Source organism: Euphorbia lathyris, chromosome 8, assembly GCF_963576675.1.
Source record: "Euphorbia lathyris chromosome 8, ddEupLath1.1, whole genome shotgun sequence".
NCBI lineage: Eukaryota > Viridiplantae > Streptophyta > Magnoliopsida > Malpighiales > Euphorbiaceae > Euphorbia > Euphorbia lathyris.
The window spans coordinates 65,815,221-65,837,335 of record NC_088917.1 but is presented as its reverse complement, the minus strand read 5'-3'; the positions used below and the strand labels follow the sequence as shown (position 1 = coordinate 65,837,335).

Genomic DNA, 22,115 nt, shown 5'->3' with positions numbered 1-22,115 from the left:
TGGAGATATGTCTGAGGAGTTTTCTCCTGGCCGTGGCATCCGTCAAGGGGACCCGATGAGCCCTTTCCTTTTTGTTATTGTTATGGAAAGGTTAGCTCATCTTATTCAAGATGCTGTTGATAATGGGAAACTCCACCCGGTGGCCATTAATAAATTATGTCCCAAGATTACTCATTTATTCTTTGCAGATGATGTTATGATCTTTTTAGAAGGGAATGAGGAGCAGTTGAGTGTTATTATGGATATTCTTGATTGTTTCTGTGCTGCCTCTGGTCAGAAGCTTAATATCCAGAAATCCAGAATGTTGTGCTCTAAGAATATGAACCAGGGAGTCTGCAAAAAGTTGAGCGAGTTGTCTGGGATTCCTCTGACTAATTCTCTTGGGAAGTACCTGGGTATCCCTCTCCATAGTGAGAGAGTGTCGAAAATGTCGTTTAAAGACACTTTGGATAATGCCAATAAGAAGTGTGCCACCTGGAAAGCTAAAACCCTCTCGCTCGCTGGCCGTCTTACTTTGGTTCAATCGGTTAATTGTGCGACTCCCAACCACATTATGCAAGCTTGTCAGCTTCCTGAGCCGGTTCTCAAAGAACTTGATAAGATCAACCGTCGTTTCCTGTGGGGTGAAGCTGAGGAGGGGAGGAAGATCCACCTTGTTCCTTAGAATGAGGTGTGTCAGCATAAGGATTTGGGGGGTCTAGGCATTAGGAAAGCCAGAGATAATAATAAAGTCTTATTAATGAAGCTTCTGTGGCGAATGTGGCAACTTCCTTCAGCTCTTTGGGTTAAGCTTCTTTGCGGGAAGTATCGTAAGGATAAGGTGTTTGGGGGTCCCAAGGAAAGAGTGGGAAATTGCTCCTTTCTTTGGAAAGGCATTAGTTCGGTTTTTGCAGAATTCTGTTCAGGTATTGGTTGTAATGTCGGGAATGGTAGATCCATACATTTTTGGAAAGACATTTGGATTGGTAATAAGCCTCTTTTGGATGTCTGTAATCCTTTACCGCCTTCAGAGATTCGAAACTGGAGGATTTCAGATGTGGTGGATTCTGAGGGTGATTGGATTTGGGCTAAGTTTGAGTCTTATCTTAGCCTGGAGTATCTCCTTAGAATTAGAGGAGTTCGGATTAGTAATAGCATTGATGACAAGGATAGTTACTGTTGGTCTTTGACAAACAACGGGACCTACTCTTGTAAATCGGCGTATCAGGCCTTCTATCAGGACTTGGGTACGTCTCATCCAGGGATGTGGAAAATGATTTGGGCCTTAAAGGTGCCATACCGTATTAGAAGCTTCCTTTGGTTAGGGGTTAAAAATAGATTGCTTACTAATTCTGATAGAAAAAGGAGGCATTTGGTGGAGTCTGGAGCTTGTGGCAGATGCAGAGGTCATGAAGAAACTTTGTGCCATGCCCTCAGAGATTGTGAGAGAAGTAAAGAGGTTTGGAGAAAAGTTCTACCTTCAAATATTCTTTCTTCCTTCTTTGCCCACCTTGAGAATGATTGGTTTGTGGATGGGATTAAGAGAAACCTCTTGGCCGAGCTGAATCAGGGAGTTATCTTATTTGTGGTGGTCTGCCATCAGATCTGGAGATGGAGGAATGAGGAAATTTTTGGAGGAGATATGGTTGTGTTGCCTAATGTCTTGGAATTCTTCTCCAAGAAGGTGAGTACCGTGGTTGATAGCTACAATGAAGACCCCTTGACTGGGTCTTTTAAGAGGAAGGAGTTCCAGCTCTTAGGCTGGTGTAAACCAAGGGAAGGCATGGTTAAGCTTAATACCGATGGCTCTTGTTTATTGTACGGGAGAATTGCTGCGGGAGGGGTTCTGAGAGATGATGGTGGCAGGTGGGTCTCTGGTTTCTCTCAGAACTTGGGAATTGGATCTTCTTTCTCTGCTGAGATTTGGGGAATTTTTTCTGGCATTAAGCTGGCTAAAAGTCTGGGGTGAAGAAGCTTCTGGTGGAGTCTGATAACCTGGAAGCGGTTAATATGATATCAGACAGCAATGCATTATGCCTGAAGAATCAAAATTTAATCAAAGACATCAGAAGGATTGGAGCTTCCTTTGATGCTCTCAGCTTTGCTCATATCTATAGGGAGCAAAATCGTGTAGCGGATCGTCTTGCGGTTGAAGGGCATTCAAAGATGTTGGGGCTTTCAACCTTCCCATCTCCTCCTTCTTTCATTTCTTCTTTAGTCTTGGATGATGTAGTGGGTGTCAGTTTTCCCAGACTGATCCCGGGTTAGTCGGCTTTGTTTGGCTTTTGTTTTTGTTTCTTTCCTTTCCTACCAAAAAATAGAGGTTGATTATGAAGTTGTTTATGAATCTATAATCGAATCTGTGTACGAGCTTTTGAGCCAAATTTTTCCATGCTCAAGTTCATAATCGAACTAAGCACTATCAACTTTTATTGAGCCGGACTCCATGCTAATAATTTCTCGGCTAAAGTTATGTACTAAATCCGTTGGTGATTTCTTAAGAAATGCCAAGTTTATAGAAAAAGAAAAAAAAAAAAAAAGGAAAATGCTACGTGTTGTTCCTTTTCAAATTCTTTGCCAAGCAGTAGGCCAAACTTCGTTGAGCTGCACAATCAGTTGCAGTCTTCCTCTGGAAGCAAACAAATAGTTTCCCTCTGAGTCTTCAATTCGAACACTGAAAATTAGCGGCGAACGATTGAAATCTCGTTATCTACGAAGGGAAAAGCAAAACATCAATCTGAAGAATGTCCGGCGAAACTAAGTTCAGCGTGATGGTGAGTCTGTTTGAATGGATACAGAAGACCAAATACTCTGCCAAGAAGCGCTCTAAGTTTCGCAAGTTCCTCGACACTTTCTGTAAGCCCGACGACTTGTTCACTGCAATTCGTCTCATCCTTCCCAGTCTTGATCGAGAGAGGGGCTCTTATGGCCTCAAAGAATCGGTGCTTGCCACCTGCCTTGTCGACGCTCTCGGCATGTCCAGGGAGTCTCCTGACGCTCTCCGTCTCTTCAATTGGCGGAAAGGAGGTGCAAAAACCGGCGCCAATGCTGGAAATTTTCCCCTAGTCGCCTTCGAGGTACATTTTCATTTTTGATATGGATTGAGTCTTTCAAGTGGAAAATAACTGAAAAAGAGTTTCACTATCATAGTTTTGCCAAACTAAACTATTAGCCCTTGTTTGGGAGGAGGTTAATGAGAGTAAATGGGAGTAATGGAAGGTTAAGTATTAAGTTATGTCACATGATGTTTCTTCACGGTCAATATAATGGTGGTGTTAAGCAGGAACTACAGAGAAGCATTCCTTTACAGTCCGTGTTTTTTCTTAGTTTCTGTTAAAAGTTAAAAAGGATAACTCACTAACAGAGCAGGCTTCGTGCATAGTTGTTCCATTATATTTATAATGTTAATGACATTCTAATGGAATATTCAGCATCTAATTCATTTGCTCAATTTGGGCATGCTGTTTGTTAACCTTATTCCGTTTTTGCTTTGGATTTAGGTTCTTCATCGCAGGCAAGGAATGTCATCTGGTGGCCTAACAATCAAGGAATTAAATGACTTGCTTGATAACTTGGCTTTGAGTGAAAACAGGTATGTTATTTCTGTTTCGAAGGAACTGAGGAAAAGCCCCGGTGTGCAGTCAATTATATGCAACAAAACTGGAATAAAAGAACATTATAAATCTTATAGGATATAGCTTCTTTTTCCTGTGACAGATAATCTGAGTGTTCCTTTTCTTTTCTATCAAGAATATCCTTGGAAGAAAATGGTATGAGCTGATAGTTAAATTGCATTTTGCTCCTCCATTTAAAAAACCATGTGTGAGAAACTGCTTATTAGAAATATGATAAAGTTTGTAACGGTGAGAAAGTTAGATGGCCTTGTCCCCGCTGTGAGATGATTGGATAGAAGGGATAGCACTAAAGCAAAACCAGTTGTCAGAGGTGGTAATTTGTTGGGAGCTAATGAAAAATTCCTCCAGAGAATACACTGTTTGGATTTCAAAGAAAGAAACTGGATTTTGTAAGTTGGCTTAGATGCAGCATTACAGCGTAAATTGAGTAAATTGGTATGACTTATGGGATTCTTTGTCAAACCAAGCAAGATGACTTTTCAACACTGAACCCTAGAATATAAGTAGATATACTATATGTCAATACATGTCATACCTAAAAAGGACATATGATTGACCAATGAAATATGGATTACCCAAGCGAGTTGGTATATGAATTAGCATAGTGATCTTGCACTTCAAAAACATCCTATTAGGGGCTTGAAATGCTGCTTGATTACTTAAAACTTAAATGTCTCTCATGTGAGCCAATTGAAGTTTGTTAGTTGGTTTGTGAGGCTCATTAGTTTCTTGATTTAACATTTTAACTGTAATGAGATGATGGTAGTTTTCATATTTACTCTTTTTCATTGAGTGTGATGACTTGTGCTGTTACACTAGTCACTTTATTTTCTGTCTTGGACAACCATGAAAACAGGATAGAGAAAACATCAGTTCTTTCCACTCTGATTAACAAGACAAATGCTCAGGAAATGAAGTGGATTATCATGATAATCCTCAAAGGTATTCTATCTAGTAGCATTGGAAGTAAGGAACCTTGGTTTTTTTATTATCATTGTTGTTATTGATGAAATTTTGTTGGAGATTTATGTCTATCTCTCAGATTTGAAGTTGGGAATTAGTGAAAAAAGCATATTTCATGAATTTCATCCTGATGCTGAAGACTTGTTTAATGTCACTTGTGACTTAAAATTGGTTTGTGAAAAGTTGAAAGATCGCAGCCAAAGGCATAAACGCCAGGTGTGTAATTTACATGAAGCTACAACTTGTGCTGTAGAATGAGAATTCTTGTCATTGTTTTTCTGAGTTTTTCTTTTATATAGTTAAATTTTTAATTTGTGCGTGATTTCTTTTGCTCCCAATTTGGCCCTTATTGAGATAAAATTCTTGTAACTAATACAAGTCAAACCTCAAGAGAGTTTTGGTTTTCTAAGTATGTCTAGACCATCAGTTGAGATCTTTTGGCATTGCATCACTCATAACCTTCAGAGGTTGTAGTATCTCACCTATGATACCAAAAGTTCCTTATTGTAGTTGTCTTCATATATATATATATATATTGTATATGTATGTATGTATGTATATATATGTTTATGACATTTGTTTGAGAAAGTAATAAGCAAAAACTGAACCAAATGGTGTGCAATTTTATTGTTATTTATGGCCATTAGATGATTCTCTTTTGTCAGTTTTCCTACAAACCGAATGATTATGGTAAGTTTTACAATATCTTCAGTACTTTTCAGGACATTGAGATTGGGAAGGCTGTGCGTCCTCAACTAGCAATGAGAGTTAGTGATCCACATTCTGCGTGGAAAAAGGTTGTGGCCTGGCAAAGGTTTTTCCCTGATATGCTTGAGTCCATTAAGATTTCAATAACATTTTTTTTTGTGAAATTTATTTTCTTTTGCCATTAATAATATATTTATCATTAGCACAATGATTATTAATATTCTAATGGAATTTCAACTATTTATGTAATAATATAGTAATATTTTGAAGACTTATTTTTTTATTGCAAGGATATTATAATTTTTAGAAACTCATAACTGATGTAATAAATTATTAAGCTCTATAAAGGGCGGCCCGGTGCACTACGCGCCCCGCTGAGCGAGGGTCCGGGGAGGGGTCCCACCACAAGGGTGTACTGGGGGCTGGCCTTCCCCTGCCAATTTATTTGGCAAGAGGCCGCTCCTAAGACTCGAACCGTGACCTCTTGGTCACACGATAACAACATTTACCGTTGCGCCAAGGCTCGCCCTCAAATTATTAAGCTCTATGTTAGCCTAAATATCTTTGATCAGCTTTGCCACATGCTGTTGTAAATTTGGCTATTCTTAATTGCTTATGAGAAGAAACAAACAAAATACGTGTACTCATGTAAACATTGAGAAACATGTCTATACTCCATACATTCATGCATATGCATATGCAAATGAAAATTATTTTATTTCCAATTTTATGATGTTTTTAGATGACTTGTAGTTTAGATGTGTCATGTGTGAAAACACAAACACATAATGAAACAAATATATTTATGCATGTGAATGTGCCTTTGCGCAAAAGGACACGTACAAGTAAAAGCATGTATTGTTTCTATATACATATATCATGGTGCCTACTTTATATTAAGTTTTCCTTTAATATTCTAAATGTCAAAAGACCTTGTATGCTTTTCCTGTTTGATGCAGCTTCATGGGAAGGAAGTGGTTCTGGAATGTAAGTTTGATGGTGATCGAATCCAGATACATAAGAATGGGGCTGAGATACACTACTTTTCAAGGTTGGTAGAACATGCTCTCCTGGATTTTATTTTATTGTTTACTTTCTTAAGTAATAAAATTCTTCATTTCATTCATTTGTGATTTCCTTTTTTTTTTTCCCAAATTGTTTTGCTTTTTTTTTTTTTAAATAATCTTAAAAATTAATTCTTAGCTGTGTTCCGGGTTTTCCTCTGTCCTGTCCTCTTTATGAGTCAAATTATTCTTCCTAAAATGCCCTTCTATTAGTTCTTCTGTAAGCACGTTGAAAGAATTTTTTTTTTGTAGCTACTGCTTCTTGGTTCTTGATTTCCACCTAATACAATCAACAAAGTAATTACTTAAATTACTCAGATCGTATAATAAAAATTTCAAGAACAGTATTGGGAAAGATGCCTTTTATATTTTATTTTCTCTTTCTTTTGTTCCTCTCTACTTAATTTTTTCTTATTAGGTCTGGTCAAGCATATGGCATACAAAATTTAAACAAATAAGAGATGAATAGGTAGTAACAGGGGAAGATCTATACAAAGCAGTCATATTTTTGTAACTGTGATAGTAATTGTCCATTTTTCTGTTTGCTTAACAGATTGTTGCGATGGTCATGGAGGTTTTTGGCTCTGGTCATGTAATATTATAGGATGAATGGCCAGAAAAATAATGAAAAAGGGTTTATAGATTGAGACAACAAGGTTAAAAGAAATTAGGACTTTGTCTGTGAATCTGAAGAGGAAAAGTTCGAAACAGCAATTTGAAAAATAAAATATAATTTTATTGACTAGGTTATGGTGAAAGTTTTGCTTCTGGAGGCAGCATTTACACTTGATGTGTTTTTGTCCCATCCACCGGTACCCTTTTAGTTCTTTTCTTTGTTAAAGAAATGTGAACTGTGAAGTTTATAGCAAGATGTTGCTGGAAACTAAGTATTTTCTTCTCAACCAAGTTAGGGAACTCTGATAACTGATGATTTTGTTATTGTAAAGCTCAATTACTGTGACATCTATTGAACTGCGGATGCTGCAGCTTCGTGTGCTTCTTTCTTTGACATCATCACTTATGCAGGAACTTTCTTGATCACTCTGAGTATGAGCATGGGATGTCAGAGATTATCAATAAAAATGTTCTGGTTGACAGGTAATCTGTCAAAAGATTCTGATCTATATTACATTTGCTGGTTTTTATCATTTCAGGTTTGTCATGCTAAATGCACTCCTTGAACTGTATGGCATGAGTGCAGATCTTTGTCATTTCTCTCCTCTTTTTCTACGACAGCCAGTATTAAGTCTAACCATACGTCTTTTATTGAAACCATTTATTGGTTGAACTTTTCTGTGTTTTAATGGATGCTTATTGCCGTGTATTGTAATCGCAGTTGCCAGTTGGGGTTCTTATCATATGTATGACTAGTATATTTGTAGCGTTCTTAAGCAATTTTTACATTTTTGAAAATTTTGAAAAATCAAAACAGGTCATAAATCCTCCAACCATGCCACCTCACCAATTTCTAACGACTCTCTTCAAAACACTCTCTACCAAAAATCCTCTCTAGTATTCAATGGGTCTCACACGTAATATAATGTTTTATTTTCTTTACTTTTAATATTTTGTGTAAAATAAATGCATGACACTAATTAAATTGAAATTATATATATAAATGTAATATTGACCATATTTATTTTTTGAAAAAAATATTGACTATATTTATTATGGGTTTCATTTGTGAAAAAGAAAACAAGATAAAATTAATCTTACCGTTAATTCTTAGAAAAAGAATTACTCAATAAATTCATTGAAAAAAATTACTCAAAAATAACAATCTCAGAGCATTACTCAATAAATTCTTAGAAAAAGAATTAGTAAATTCTTATCTCAGGGCTGCAGCATTGAGGAAATAGTGGGGAAGACCCACAATTTCATACAATTTTGCTGTATCATTGAGATACAAATGCGCCAACTAGGAGGTTGATAAACACGGCCTCTTCTCGAACTTGCCACGCAATCAGCGTGTGGTATCTTTTCTCTTCCACTGATCAGTTCGAAATTGGCTCATTTTGAGGAAGAGAGTCGCTGGATTCAGCGACTCTCTAGAGACTTGGATTTTTAGCAACTCAAATGGTTGCAAGTCTCTACCAAGGCTGTTTCTATATGTAGTAGTCTTTAACATAAAAGCATAGTGAACAGCGAATAAAAGCCAGAAAGCCTTCGAGGTTATATTAATTTCTTAGTCTTACTGAGGATTATTCTTATGGATTGGTAAGCTGGATCGGGCTTTCACCCATTGTCTTGCTTAAAAAGTTTCTCTGTCTGATCTGTATTAAATACTCTTCTTAACTGATGTTCTATAGGTGCATACTTGATGGTGAAATGTTGGTCTGGGATTCTTCTTTGAATAGGTTTGCTGAATTCGGGTCAAATCAAGAAATAGGTTATTATATGTTTTGATTTTATGGTTTCTAATTCCTTCATTTTTTTCTATTGTAATTATTTTCTTACAACTCTACTATTTGCAGCAAAGGCAGCGAAAGATGGACTTGACTCTGATAGACAGGTCTTTTTTTTTTTTTTATGATTATTCATATCTATCACTATTTCAAAACAACTAGTTTTAATTTTAATTTATATGTTATTCTCATGCAGCTATGTTGTATCCTTTGTGTTCGATGCAATCAAAGTTGAAGTATGAACTATATTAGCTAGACCATTTGTTTGGGAAGTTAAAACAAATATTTATTCCTATCAATTGTCAGAATTGAAGTGGAGATGGATTTAGTTTAACTTGACAAGACTTTCTAGATGTTGCTTTTGATGTCCTCTATGTTGGTGATACTAGTGTCATCCACCAAAGCTTAAAGGAAAGACATGATATTCTTCGAAAATCTGTGAGGCCTTTGAAGGGTCGTTTAGAGATTCTCGTACCTGATGGGGGCCTCAATGACCATCGTCTTCCGGGTAAAATATATGATGGATTTAGTAATTAGGAGTTGCATTTGATACAAGTTTATCATTTTCTGATTGCAGACTTCGCAGTATACATGATAATTACCAGTGCTTTTACCTTCTAAGTTATAACTATAGTTGTTTTTTTTAATGATATACCATGATGCAATATTCGGAGGGCGAGCCTTGGCGCAACGGTAAACGTTGTTGTCGTGTGACCAAGAGGTCACGGGTTCGAGTCTTAGGAGCGGCCTCTTGCCAAATAGATTGGCAGGGGAAGGCTTGCCCCCAGTACACCCTTGTGGTGGGACCCCTCCCCGGACCCTCGCTCAGCGGGGACGCGTAGTGCGACCGGGCCGCCCATACCATGATGCAATATTCTGACTGTCATGGAACCATTTGAACTAAAAGTTTAAGCTGATAGTTAAAGGCCCAATTCATATTAATATCTGACACACCCCACCGCTGCACACTTCAAGTGTGTACAACACAGGCCTATATTACCATATCCTGAAATTAAATCAACAAATGGGGTTGACAGGAATCGAACCATTGATCACTTGGTCAAAGAGGCTCTTATACCACATCATGGAACCATTTGAACTAAAAGCTTCAACTAACAGTTAAAAGGCCCAATTCATATTAATATCAGACACTGACAATAGTTGACAGTGAGGACATGCAGTTAGATTGTGTTTTAACCTTAAGCCTATAGTGAGTTCAGTTTGGTTTAGGTTCATTGGATTTTTAGAATCCACCTTGGACATGTCAAGGTAGCTTCAGTCTGATTTATTGCTTCGTTCTTATTGGAGACTCTATTATATATTTGACTTCATATTGTGTTTCTTTGAATTGTAGAACAAGGACCTGAGGAAGTTAAAATCATGGAAATTTAGTATTCCTTTTTTGAGTTTATGGATTAGAACTTTTATCAGTTAAGAAATTTGACATATATGATAATTATAGTACCTTTTGGTGCAATATGTTCATATTTCCATTTCTTTTCATGATGTGTTTTAAATCATGAATCTCGTTTGTTTCTCTTGAAGTTCAATAATAATGTATATGTTAATTATTCAGGGGAGCCTCCTTGTTCTCTCATTGCTCATAATGTGAATGACGTTGAGAGATTTTTTGAGCAAACTGTCACAAACAGGTTGGTGTTTTTGTCATCTGATCCATGGCCAAAATCCATGTAAATAAGTTAAAGATTTTTTTTTGTGGGACCTTGTTGCGCCTCATTTTTTCTGGAGAACTTTCAGAGTTATGGGCTACATTTGCATTCTATTCTCATATGTTAATTTCAAGTTTTTTGATGTCTTATATCTCTACATTATTGAACTTCTAGAGATAGTAAATTTGTAGTGTGACACAGTTTCCTTTTTCTTCGTGCTCTTATTAGCTTTCTATTGTCAATGTCAAACTAATCTATTGTTATAGAGATGAAGGGATCATATTAAAAGATCTTGGCTCCAAATGGGAACCAAGTGATCGCAGTGGAAAGTGGTTGAAACTGAAGCCTGACTACATACGTGCTGCTTCTGACTTGGATGTGCTTATCATAGGTTTGTACTTCTTGCTCTTAGTTATTTTTTTAAGTAATCTTTCTTCCAAGATCTTCTAATTTGTTCACGCTTGCTTTTAGGAGGATACTATGGCTCTGGACGTCGTGGAGGAGAGGTTGGTTTGCCATCCTCTTCAAAATCAATCTCAATGTCTTTTCTGCCCCTGTAGAAATGGGTGATACAGAAAAATCAGGGGCATGTAACCAGTTTTAATTTTAAGATTTGAAATATAAAAGCAATTTCTACTTTAATTTCTGGACCTGTTTTGCATGGATTAGTCAGAGTCTGGTCTTCATTGATCGTTGTAGTAAATGAGATGTGTTTTCTTCCATACTATCTACATTTTTACTTACATAAATGGCCCCTTTGCACACTGCAGGTGGCTCAATTCTTGGTTGGCCTTGCAGAGCGTCCTGCTGCAAATGCTTTTCCCAGGCGGTGAGTTGTTACAAAAATGACTTCTTCAACAATTGAGTGAAACATTTGTTGTGAATCTCACATTCAACCTTGTCTTCGGCTGGGATATCAAATGGGACAGATCTGTTATTGTTTCTTGCCTTGTCCATATCTCAGTGATTTCACTTTTTTTAAATTTAAATAGTAATAAAACAATTAAATTTGATGCAAAGATCACATCAAATACATATTATTGAAATTTTAATATGATAATTAAGTATGGGACAAAACTACTCCATTTTATATATTGAAAGATAAAGAGTTTATATACAAGAATTAGGATGTGAATTGGACAAATAAACTAATCCTTATAATTGCTCTTTTGATTGCTGCCTAAAGTTCTTTTATTCCAACTATCTATGTTTACATTTGTGCATCCTAACACTCCCCCTTAAGCTAAAGCATAGATAACTATTATGCCCAGCTTCTTACAGATACACGTAACTTGACAAAGCTTTAGTAAAGACACCAGCTAGCTATGAGAACAAATGAAGTGACCAGAGATAGAGATTATCACTGGAAAAACGACGATGAAACTAGAATAGGTGTGTGGAGGTTGAGGCATGAGACAAAACACTGGAGTTGGAGTGACCGCTCTTTAGGGCAGACCCATATCTGAATGCTCTCTGGGCAGAACTGAAAGTGATTGCTCTCTGTGGAAAACCTGAGTGTGGCTGCTTTCTAGGAAAGACACGAAAGAAAGAATAGGAATCAGAACATATTTAATCTATGAAACTCAACTTAGACATCCAAAACATAAACCGAATATGAAACCTAGAAGCTCTACTAGGCTTTGAAACCATGTTATTTTGGGAGAGAAATACCCCATTTTATGTATTGAAAGATGAAGAGTTTATGTACAAGAATGAGGATACGAAGTGGACAAATATATTGCTTGTTCCTTTAATTGCTCCCTAAAATTCTTCTTTGCCAACTAGCTATGTTTACATTTGTCCATGCTATAACACTTATTAAACAATTTGAACCTAAGGTTTAGGAGAAGTGCAAATCTAACCATAACATTTCCAAGCAAAATCAATTTTAGCCCTCTGTTACCGAAAATTTGGACATTCCAATCATCAATTATGTCTAAGATATTTAGTGTGTTACTAACACAATTACAAAAAACATGTTAAAATGCTAATAACTAAGTCTGCCACATATAAGTTAGTGCAGTATGAACTGCTTGAGTTTATGGACAAACTTATTTGGAAAACAGTCAAACCAGCCTTTTCAAATTTTTGGTAATGTAGGGGTAAAATTAATCTTGCTTGGAAATGTTAGGGTTAAATTTGTACCATTCCGTGCTAGGGCCAAATCTACACTTCCCCAAAAACATTATGGTCAAATTTGGCCCTTATCCCATATGAAATGGGTTATGTAATTGTGCAAGTTTGAACATCCTGATCTACAGTAGACTCTTCATATTAACTGAGCACAAAAGTAGCAATTGTTTGAGCAGAATGTTTTATTGCATCCTTGTTTTGCTATATTTCATGAATTGTGGAGAAGTATTGGTTGATAGTATACTTGATCTTTAAGTTGGTGGACTAACAAAGTGACCTTCCTTGCAGATTCCTCTCCTTTTGCAGAGTGGGTACTGGATTATCTGATGATGAGCTTGCTGCTGTTGTAACTAAATTGAAGCCTTACTTTAGGTATGGTATTCTAGATTGGTTGAGCACACACAAAAAAAAAAAAGCTCCAACTTAAAATAAATTTGCTGTTGTCTATTTTGTAAATGCATCTTTATGGTTCACACTTCATACGGTTGATACAACTATGAGCAAATATTTTCTGTTCATGTTAGTGATGTGGCCTTTAACAATTTTAATGGAATAATTCTCCTGACTGCTCAGATGATAAATTCTATTGGATTTTAGATAAAGAGAACTGTTTTGCCTGACATATTATGTTATTTTTATTGATCACATTGTTACTTGTTGGGAGGAACTATTAGACCTTGGCTATATTTAGAACTGAGAAATGACATATTGCTCATAAAAGGGCGGCCCGGTGCGCTACGCGTCCCCGCTAAGCGAGGGTCCAGGGAGGGGTCCCACCACAAGGGTGTACTGGGAAACTATTGTGCAGTTGCCAAAATTTGGTTCTGGTTTTGACATTGAGGCCTACAACTATATTGAGTTCTGTATGGAGTTCAACTTAAGACACTAAAGTAAGCAAAAAACAGATAATACTTTATCCCACAAATATAAGCAGAAATATGATTTCACAGTAAACAAGAAAACATTACATATTATTGATATCCTTTCTTAATATACCCTCAATAGATGGAGTGCTTCAATGAATAAAGCATTTAATTTATCTATTTAATGATTTCAGACCATCATGAATAAGGGTATAGTAAATTAATGGTTATTCTTAGTTAAAAGAGGAGTTGTGCCTATTTCATGGGAGTGTGTTAAAACAAAAGCTATGTTAACCTCACTCAAGGATTTTGCTGAATAAGGGAACTAGGCATATGCCTGCCTTACTTATTTTCATCTAAATGCATGAATAGAATTTTCAGGAGAATCAATTTAAGGTTGTTCTTCAGTCTTATCTTGTTGTAAGATTATTTTTTTCCTTAATATTCTTCCACTTTGTGTTTCCTTATGGTAATCACTATATTGTTCTTTTAAAATGTTCATTTCTGTTAGGCAAAGAAAAAAATCAAGTGCACTTTGTGTCTAAGATTTGAACTCAAGATATTGAAACTAAAAGGAAATTTCTCATATGCTAAGGCTTTGTAAATGTTTGATAGTTAGAAGAAAAAGCAAATAATTTAGTGATCTTACTAATAATGAAAAAAGATTGATAATGGCAGTGTGCCTAAATTGATGCATAGAAAGTGGAGAATGTGTTTTCAACCGGAAAACATGCCTCAATTTTTATGGAATAGCTTGCAAAATCTAGCTTTTATTCTTCATTTGGAAGTCTGCCTCCATTTACAATTTTCCTAATTTTTTTCTGGATGCAACTCTCTGTGAGACATAAATGAACTTGGCCTTGGCGTTTTCCATTGTTTCTCTTTACCTGAATTATTGCCATTAAGCCGGCGTAAGATATATTTGGCAATACAAGTTTCTTTTTTTTTTCTTTAATATGTTGTCTTGGATAGGAAACCCATAATACCCAGATTTTAAATTCAGCTGTAAAGCTTCATTTGCATAAACCATCACACTAGTTTTTTTTTTATTTTTTATGAAGTAAGAGAAAGAAGGTAAAAAGGAAAGGGGAAATGAGGATTACATGTTAAGTGAATGATGCAATCATATGGATTATTGGAGAAGTGGATTATGGAATTCTTATACAATAAATTCAGGCAAAAAACATAATTAAACTCCTGAACTTTACATGTTTTAAGGATCAAGCCCGTGATCAATTATTTTTCCATATTGAGCCCTTATCATTGATTTTGTTATGGATTTGGCGCTTATTTAACCTTTCCGTCGAGTTTAGGACATGAGAAGATCGATTTGGCGATTCTAATGTTGAAAATCGCAAAATGGGAGAGGAGAAAATTGAGTTTGGAAGAATATACTGGAAATTAATTTCTATAATTTCCTTTTACTTTTTAATTTTATCTCTCCTAGGCAAGGAATTCTTATTTTTATTTGTCCATGTCAACAGGCCGAATCGCCCTAACGATGTATGCAGTCCAAACTTGACGAAAAAGTTAAATAAGGGCCTAATCCATAATAGAATCAATGGTCAATGGCTCAATGTGGAAAAATAAATGATCAGGGGCTTAATCCTTAAAACAGCCAAAGTTCATGGGCTTAATTATGCTTTTTGCCATAAATCAACATTTTAGATTTCCTATATATTTTCTGTGTTTAAGGTATTCTTTTTTGTCTTGGAATATCTAAATATGTATTTTACTGCCTGTTCTTTTCTTTCAGGAAATATGAATACCCAAAGAAGGGACCTCCGAGTTTTTATCAAGTGACTAATAATTCAAAAGAGAGGCCAGATGTATGGATTGAAAGCCCTGAGAAGTAATTTTCCATATCAGTTTCTTTAGGTATTGAAGAAATGCATTTGTACAAATGTTAATGATTTCTTTCCCATCTTCTCCCATATGCAGGTCAATCATAGTTTCTATTACAAGTGATATTCGGACAATAAGTTCAGAGGTGTTCTGCTGAAACTTTTTGATCTTTAAAATACTTTTTGGCTTTTTTAACATTGACACATAAGTTTCGTGTCACCTTTGCATGCGTTTTGAATGTGATTTTTTGGTGATTTGATATCCATAACTTTCAGCACATAATGGAGTGATTTTGTTCTTGCACTTAGATCATATGAGTGCATGCTGTTTTAAGCGATATCTCTGAGTTAAACTATCTGTTTTTTTCCCTCCAGGTATTTGCTGCACCATATAGCCTGAGATTTCCACGTATTGACAGAGTCAGATATGACAAGCCGTGGCATGAATGTCTTGATGTGCAGTGTAAGACCATGGAATGTTAATTATTGCTTGATATGTGGTGTATGTAATGTTGCATCGAGTTCTCTGCAGTTATCTCTGCAACTTTTTGTAAGTGACCTGGCTTCCATTGGTTCTGCTGATTTTCTTCCTCCCTCTTTTGCAGCATTTGTAGAACTTGTACATTCAAGTAATGGTACCACTCAAAGGGGGAAAGAACATGAGGGTTTGCAGGAAAACAAACAAAAAATCAAGAAATCCTCCAGAAAGGGAGGAAGAAAGAATGCCTCTGTTGTTCCATCCCATTTTATTGAGACTGACGTCTCTGATGTGAAGGGGGAGACGTTAATATTTTCAAAAATGATGTTTTGTATCCTTTTACATAATTTAAGTGAATATAATTCTTGTCCAACTTGATTGCATGTGTTCAACCAACTCTTAGGTATATCTTCTCGCACTGGCTATGGTTATATTTGCAAGTAAAGAAAGCTTGTCTTTCTAATAAATTAGTTTAAACATTACATAATTTTGGTATACCGTGTATAATGCCATGCATTTGTTCTGATAAGTGCATTTTTCTTCTGAAAATATTGTCTTATTGGCTGCTTGCTTTAAGAAATCGGCTTTACTTCAAAAACTGCTGATTAATTCATCTCATTCGTTTTGAATTGATGTTTATGAATCCTTGCGACAAGTTTCAAAAACTTTTACTATGATTTTAAGTATACCAATAGTTTTGCAGGTTTACTACAAATTTCCTTAGCAAATATAGACTTCATTAATGTGCCTTCTACCCATTCTCTTGAGTCCTTGCACAAAATGGTTGCTGAGAATGGGGGAGCTTTTTCAATGAATATGAATAAATCAGTTACCCACTGTGTAGCATCTGAAAGCAAAGGTCTCTCTTCTCTCTCTCTCTCTCTTTCTCTCTTGCACGCATTTCATTCTTGCACACACTTGGGAAACTTTTATTTGTGGAACATGTGATTGGAAAGGAAAAACAAAAATATCTTTGCAGGCATTAAATATCAAGCAGCAAAGCTTCATGGAGATGTCATAAATTGTTCTTGGGTATTGGATTGTTGTTCTCAGAAAAAGCTCCTCCCCTTAATGCCAAAGTTAGTGCAACATGAACTTAATTAATTGTTTTGAAATGCTTAATTGATAGTCATAACATTAGCTTTTGAAAACGCATATTATTTTGAAGGCATTTCCTCTTTCTATCCGGCTCTTCAAAGGAGAAGTTTCATGAAGAAATCGATGAATTTTCTGATTCTTACTTCTGGGATATTGACCTTACAGACCTCAAACAGGTTTGCATAGGTTTATCTGAATTGTAGAAAAGTGTTAATGACTATTAGTAGAAGGTTGTTTCACTCCCAAAAAACTAATTATGATAAAACCTACTTTTTGAACTGAAAAAGTTGGTTCCCTTGTTTTAAGGTAAAGCAACTGAATTTTTGGTGTCATGTTCTTTCCAGCTTTTGGACAGCATAAACATAGTGGAAGATGCCAGAAAAATTGACCATTATAAGAGCAAGTACTGTCCGAAGGATAAATGGTCACTCTTTAGTGGCTGCTCCATGTACTTCTACCTTTCAACACACTCTTTGTAAGTATCTTGATTATGTGGCTCCAGATTAATTTCTTTTGAACCAATTTTATTTTATGAATAAAAATTACCTGCATTGTTGTTTGCTTACTTTTCTGTAAATTCATTGTACTCAAAGAACCTCTGATTGGGAATCTTTGCTGGGACTTAAACTGAGGAGGTTGAAGCTTGAAGTTGTTATGGGTGGTGGTCGAGTCAGCAATATTCTTGCTCATGCTACCCATTTGGTGGTGCTGACAGTGCCGGGATCGAATGTGGATTTTGATTTTCTTATGAAGAGGTAATCCTATGATCATTTCTGGTTCTGCTGCATAGTCCAATGTAGAACACTTGCTTTTTTGTGCTGCAGTTTCTATAACTTTTGAAAGCAGCATTCTCGATGTTACTATGATAATGAATTGAAACCTAAATTAACCTGATTCTTTTTCTACTGATTCTTTAATTTGGCTAGTTACTGTTAATTGTTGCAATTCTTTCTGTTTTAATATTTTTAAGATTGAGATTTGTTTGTTCTCCTATTTGTGTAGTTTTAAACATTCGGTGAAGTTTCTACTCAGCAATAAGATGCGTGTGATTGGATACCAATGGTTGGAGGACTCCTTGGTGGCCCAGAAAAGATTGCAAGAGGATACATATAGCTTGAAGCCCTGTGGCGTGCAAGAGTTCAATATTGAAGAACAGTAAGTCTAAATATGCTTCTAGTTTGAAAGAATCATGCATATTCATCACGTTCAGAGCATTTTGGAAATTGCAATCATGCATCTACTTTCGTTAAGAGTGAAAATGTATAAATATTGTCTCAATTATTATCAAATAATCTAATTACTAAAATTTAGCATTCGACTTATAACACCCAGGATATAAGACTTGTAGCAGGCTAGTGTAATGTTGTTAGTTTTAGATGCCTGACAACTTTTTTCTGTGGGCATGTGTATTATATTATTGAGTGTTTTTTTAGATCAATCTGGACATCTCCATTCTGTAGGAATTTATCCTTGCGCACATAAATGACTCTTCAAATTGCATTCAAACGGAATTTTGTCGGGAATTATCACCAAGAAGATAGTCAGACTTTGTACCTACTTAAAGACATGGTTACAATATTATATAATTGGTAACCTGAGATCTAATTCTCATACACAATGTAATAGTTGTTCACATAGAACACTAAAACTGTTTTTGGCTGGAAATTTTATCAACCAAACAATCAGACTCGGATGGGGTAAAAAAGGACATGCTTACAACACTAAGGAGTTTGATTTGGTTGTTTGAGGCAACTTATAGTTGTCGGGTTTCAAAAAATTGCCTCGAAATAGTCTGGTAAGGTTAAAATCAGCAGCGTTTATACATAACCAAAACTGATATATGGTCATTGAACTCATAATAGTAGCACCTATGGAATGCCAATTAATACGAGCATCTGATTTACTTGCAAAAAGTCCAGGAATTTTTGTATCATATTTTATCGACGTTGCAAAAAAATCAACAATACAACTATCGCAATTAATTATATGGAAGTTTGAAAAACATCTATATATAAAAGGCCAAAACTTCATTTTTATTCCCCTTCATTGTCAAATGTCAACTATTGCATCATATGGATTCTGTGCTTAAAATTGTCTTGTCACTAACATTATTCTTTTTATACTTTCTTCTTTTTCCAGCGAACATGATGCAGATGTGGAAGAAGCTTCTTCTAATCTCAGTGGTACGGGAAATGAGAAACTTCCGGTGTTTTCTCCTAGTGAAACAAAAGCAAGTAAATCTTCTCTGAAGCATGTGAGGGATGCAGCCTCACCTCACAGGGATGCCAAAAGGAAAAGGGGGAGACCTGCTGGTGCGAGTGTGAAGAAAGGAAAAATCGGGCGTAATCAAGCTCGGAGAACGCAGTTGCGCTCTAGAAAGCCTGTTAAAATATCTGGAAATGGATCAGATGAAAGCTGTTCATTTGATGACGAGCCAAATGAAGAAGGGATCGAAATAATTCAGGGGAATAATGAAATTCATGCACAAGTTGGTAAGGAAGATTCAGATATCAAAGAAAGTGGAATAGAAGATATGGATTCGTCACATATACAAGAGGTAGCTGAGAAAGATGTTGCACGAGGTTACAAACCGGAAGAGTGGTTTATTAAAAGTTGTGATGGTCAATCTGATGAAAGAGAAACTCCTAATATTGAAATAGGTGGAACATATCAGCAGCAGGGAAAAGAGAACCCTGAGACATTACAAGTTATGGCTGATCCAGTTGACGCCATGTTGATGAACATGATTCCTAGCCTTGGAATGAAGAAAGTTGAAACTAGGATTCCAGTTCCGGATCTTGAAAAGCCACCTGCAGATCCTACTGTACAGAAAGTTGAAACTAGGATTCCAGTTCCGGATCTTGAAAAGCCGCCAGCAGATCCTACTGTACAGCCTGTGAAGAAAAAAAAGGTGAGCTATAAGGATATTGCCAAGCAACTGCTCGGAGATTAATAATGATAAGTTTGAATGTATTTAGGTTACATTAATATTGTGATATTGGCAAGCTTAGGCTGATGATTTTAGCTTAATGTTGCCAATAGTGTGTGTAAATTACTGGTTCAAGTATGTGCCTAGTTGTACAAAGTCTTCTTTGAACAATTTTTCATTTTGCAAGTCATTAGAATCACCTCCTAATTTTCATAACTTGGACTGTTGATTTATTTGTGAACCTAATTGTACTTTATGGTAGATTTTGTAAATATGAGATTATCGATCAAATTTGTCTGTATCATTGGATTGTCGTCGATAGCCTCTAGAGGAAGAATTTCTATAATACTCGTGTGGTAATGTACTCAACCAATCAAAAGAGATGATCTTATGTTTGACGTCAATTGATTTATTGAGTGTATTACTCTGGAAGTATTGTGTAATTTCTCTTCTATGGGGTGTTTGGAATGGACAATTTGCATATATACTGAGACTAGCATATAATTTCTGAGAGATGCTTGGAATGGACAATTTTCTTAGTATGTTGTCCGAATTAAAAGGTCAATAATATTAAAATCATCCACGTAAGGAGAAATATTAAGGTTAATAATATTTAAAATGGAAAATTTAGATCATAATTTTCTCATAAAAACATATGAATAACGACCCTCTCTTTTAGTAAATCTTCACTAAGATAATTATATAATTATATCAATATGCTTTATTTCAGTCCATATAAAGATAACTTACAATTAAGTCCATATAAAGAACTTTATAAGTTGGAGTAAAGTACTTGTTTCTCACATTTTTCTAGCATTCAGACATTTTCATATAAATATCATTATCAATTGAGCTTTACAGATAGTCTCCAGAGGTTGGGTTTACTGTTAATCAACTAATGTTTATAGCTGTATGTTCCAGGTTCAAACCTTGGGGAGATAGGAGGTAAAAATTGATTTGGACTTTAGTTCACCCTCTTACCTTTAAAGAAAAAAAATGAGTCATATAAATAAGTTTTTAGCCACATTCGGTAAAAATTGATTTGTACTTTAGTTCATCCTCTTACCTTTAAAGAAAAAAAAAGTTATATAAATAAGTTTTTAGCCACATTCAATCTTTCTTTTACTGACCAAATTATGAGATATCGAAAAGTTATTGTATCCACCATAAGAAAATATATCCATCTTTTAACGAGTAACCTTGTGCAACAAATTTTAATTTATATTGCAATTTTGCTTGTATTGTATCTTTTCATTTTTTTCCTATCATCTCTATTTTTCCATTCTTCAACTGATTGTAATTCATGATTCTTGTTTCATTCATAATATTTATTGCCACATTATATGCAAAAATTTGAACTATAAAGTTGGAGACAGTTAAGCAAGTTTTTATCTTTGAAAAAGCTATTGAATTTGAAAGCATTTAGTTATATGCTTAGAGCATCTCTAATGGTTCATACCCACAACCACGCAATATACATACACATCATTATTGTAAGACTTTTTTTTAAATAAACTTCATTTTATTAAACTATTAACTCGAATGGTTAAACTCTAAAACAACTCAAGTATTAGGAATCCACCAATTACAAGAGATTCACTAATTAATTAAACTCTATCATATTATTTTAAAAATTAAAAACATATTATAAAAGTAGTCCAAAGCTTAATAAACTAAACGAATGATTCATTATACTCTATTGAAGATGTTCTTATGTCTGGCTTATTGCATTATACAAGTGTAGAACCCAGCAAAACTGAGCCCTGGCAATTAAGGTTTATCCGATCATCACCCTGCCAAATTCAAGATGTCTTTTCTTTCTTTTACAGACAGAAAAAAAAAAAAAAAAAAAAAAAAAAAAAAAAAAAACTCTAAGTTTTGTGCATTGTGTACACCTCTATTATTAGATCCCTGAATTTTATAATTAAAACCTACTAAGTTCATTAAATGTGTGGGAAATTTACTCCACTATTAGGCTGAACGAGTTCTAGTAATAAATATTAAGGGGTCAAATTAAAACAACAAATTTGAAGCTGAAAATAGCACAAACGTATAAATCTCAGTAGCTCAATTTAATAAATTTGAAGTTGAAAAAAATTTAATAACACAAATACTAAAGTTCAGGAATTTAAAATTACATTTTAAACCATAGTTATTAATGGCATTGCCATAACGCAAGGTGCACAAGGCTCAAGACCATGCGGGTTAACACCCCACGTAAGACGGGCAAGACGACAAGGCATGGCTTTAATAACTATGGTTTTAACCATTAGGGTTTAGCAAATATGGACCATTACTCTAGCAAGTAGGTCCACTTAGGTTAATTAAGAAGAAAAACAATTACAA

The 22,115-nt window shown here is 35.3% G+C and overlaps 1 protein-coding gene across 1 annotated transcript; it reads left to right on the top strand.

Moving 5' to 3' along the window:
• Window positions 1–2,492: 2,492 nt before the first annotated feature.
• On the top strand, window positions 2,493–20,081 carry LOC136202584 (DNA ligase 4). Its single transcript, XM_065993297.1, has 27 exons — window positions 2,493–3,056; window positions 3,480–3,571; window positions 4,471–4,556; window positions 4,657–4,793; window positions 5,300–5,374; window positions 6,245–6,336; window positions 7,376–7,447; window positions 8,659–8,738; window positions 8,824–8,861; window positions 8,951–8,957; window positions 9,107–9,262; window positions 10,331–10,406; window positions 10,691–10,815; window positions 10,896–10,930; window positions 11,195–11,253; window positions 12,846–12,929; window positions 15,177–15,272; window positions 15,362–15,410; window positions 15,640–15,727; window positions 15,870–16,073; window positions 16,476–16,601; window positions 16,722–16,821; window positions 16,911–17,016; window positions 17,185–17,315; window positions 17,434–17,595; window positions 17,843–17,995; window positions 18,980–20,081. Exons 1-27 carry the CDS (start codon window positions 2,724–2,726, stop codon window positions 19,791–19,793), a joined length of 3,576 nt encoding a protein of 1,191 aa, XP_065849369.1. The 5' UTR covers window positions 2,493–2,723; the 3' UTR covers window positions 19,794–20,081.
• Window positions 20,082–22,115: the final 2,034 nt, after the last annotated feature.

What these genes read in the sequence shown, in the direction of transcription:
- LOC136202584 (XM_065993297.1), top strand. Translation starts at nt 2,724, where the DNA reads ATGTCCGGCGAAACTAAGTTCAGCGTGATGGTGAGTCTGTTTGAATGG. An exon ending in GCCAAAGGCATAAACGCCAG is followed by an intron (nt 4,794 to 5,299) that starts GTGTGTAATTTA and finishes AGTACTTTTCAG; the next exon opens with GACATTGAGATTGGGAAGGC. An exon ending in TTCGGACAATAAGTTCAGAG is followed by an intron (nt 15,411 to 15,639) that starts GTGTTCTGCTGA and finishes TTTTCCCTCCAG; the next exon opens with GTATTTGCTGCACCATATAG.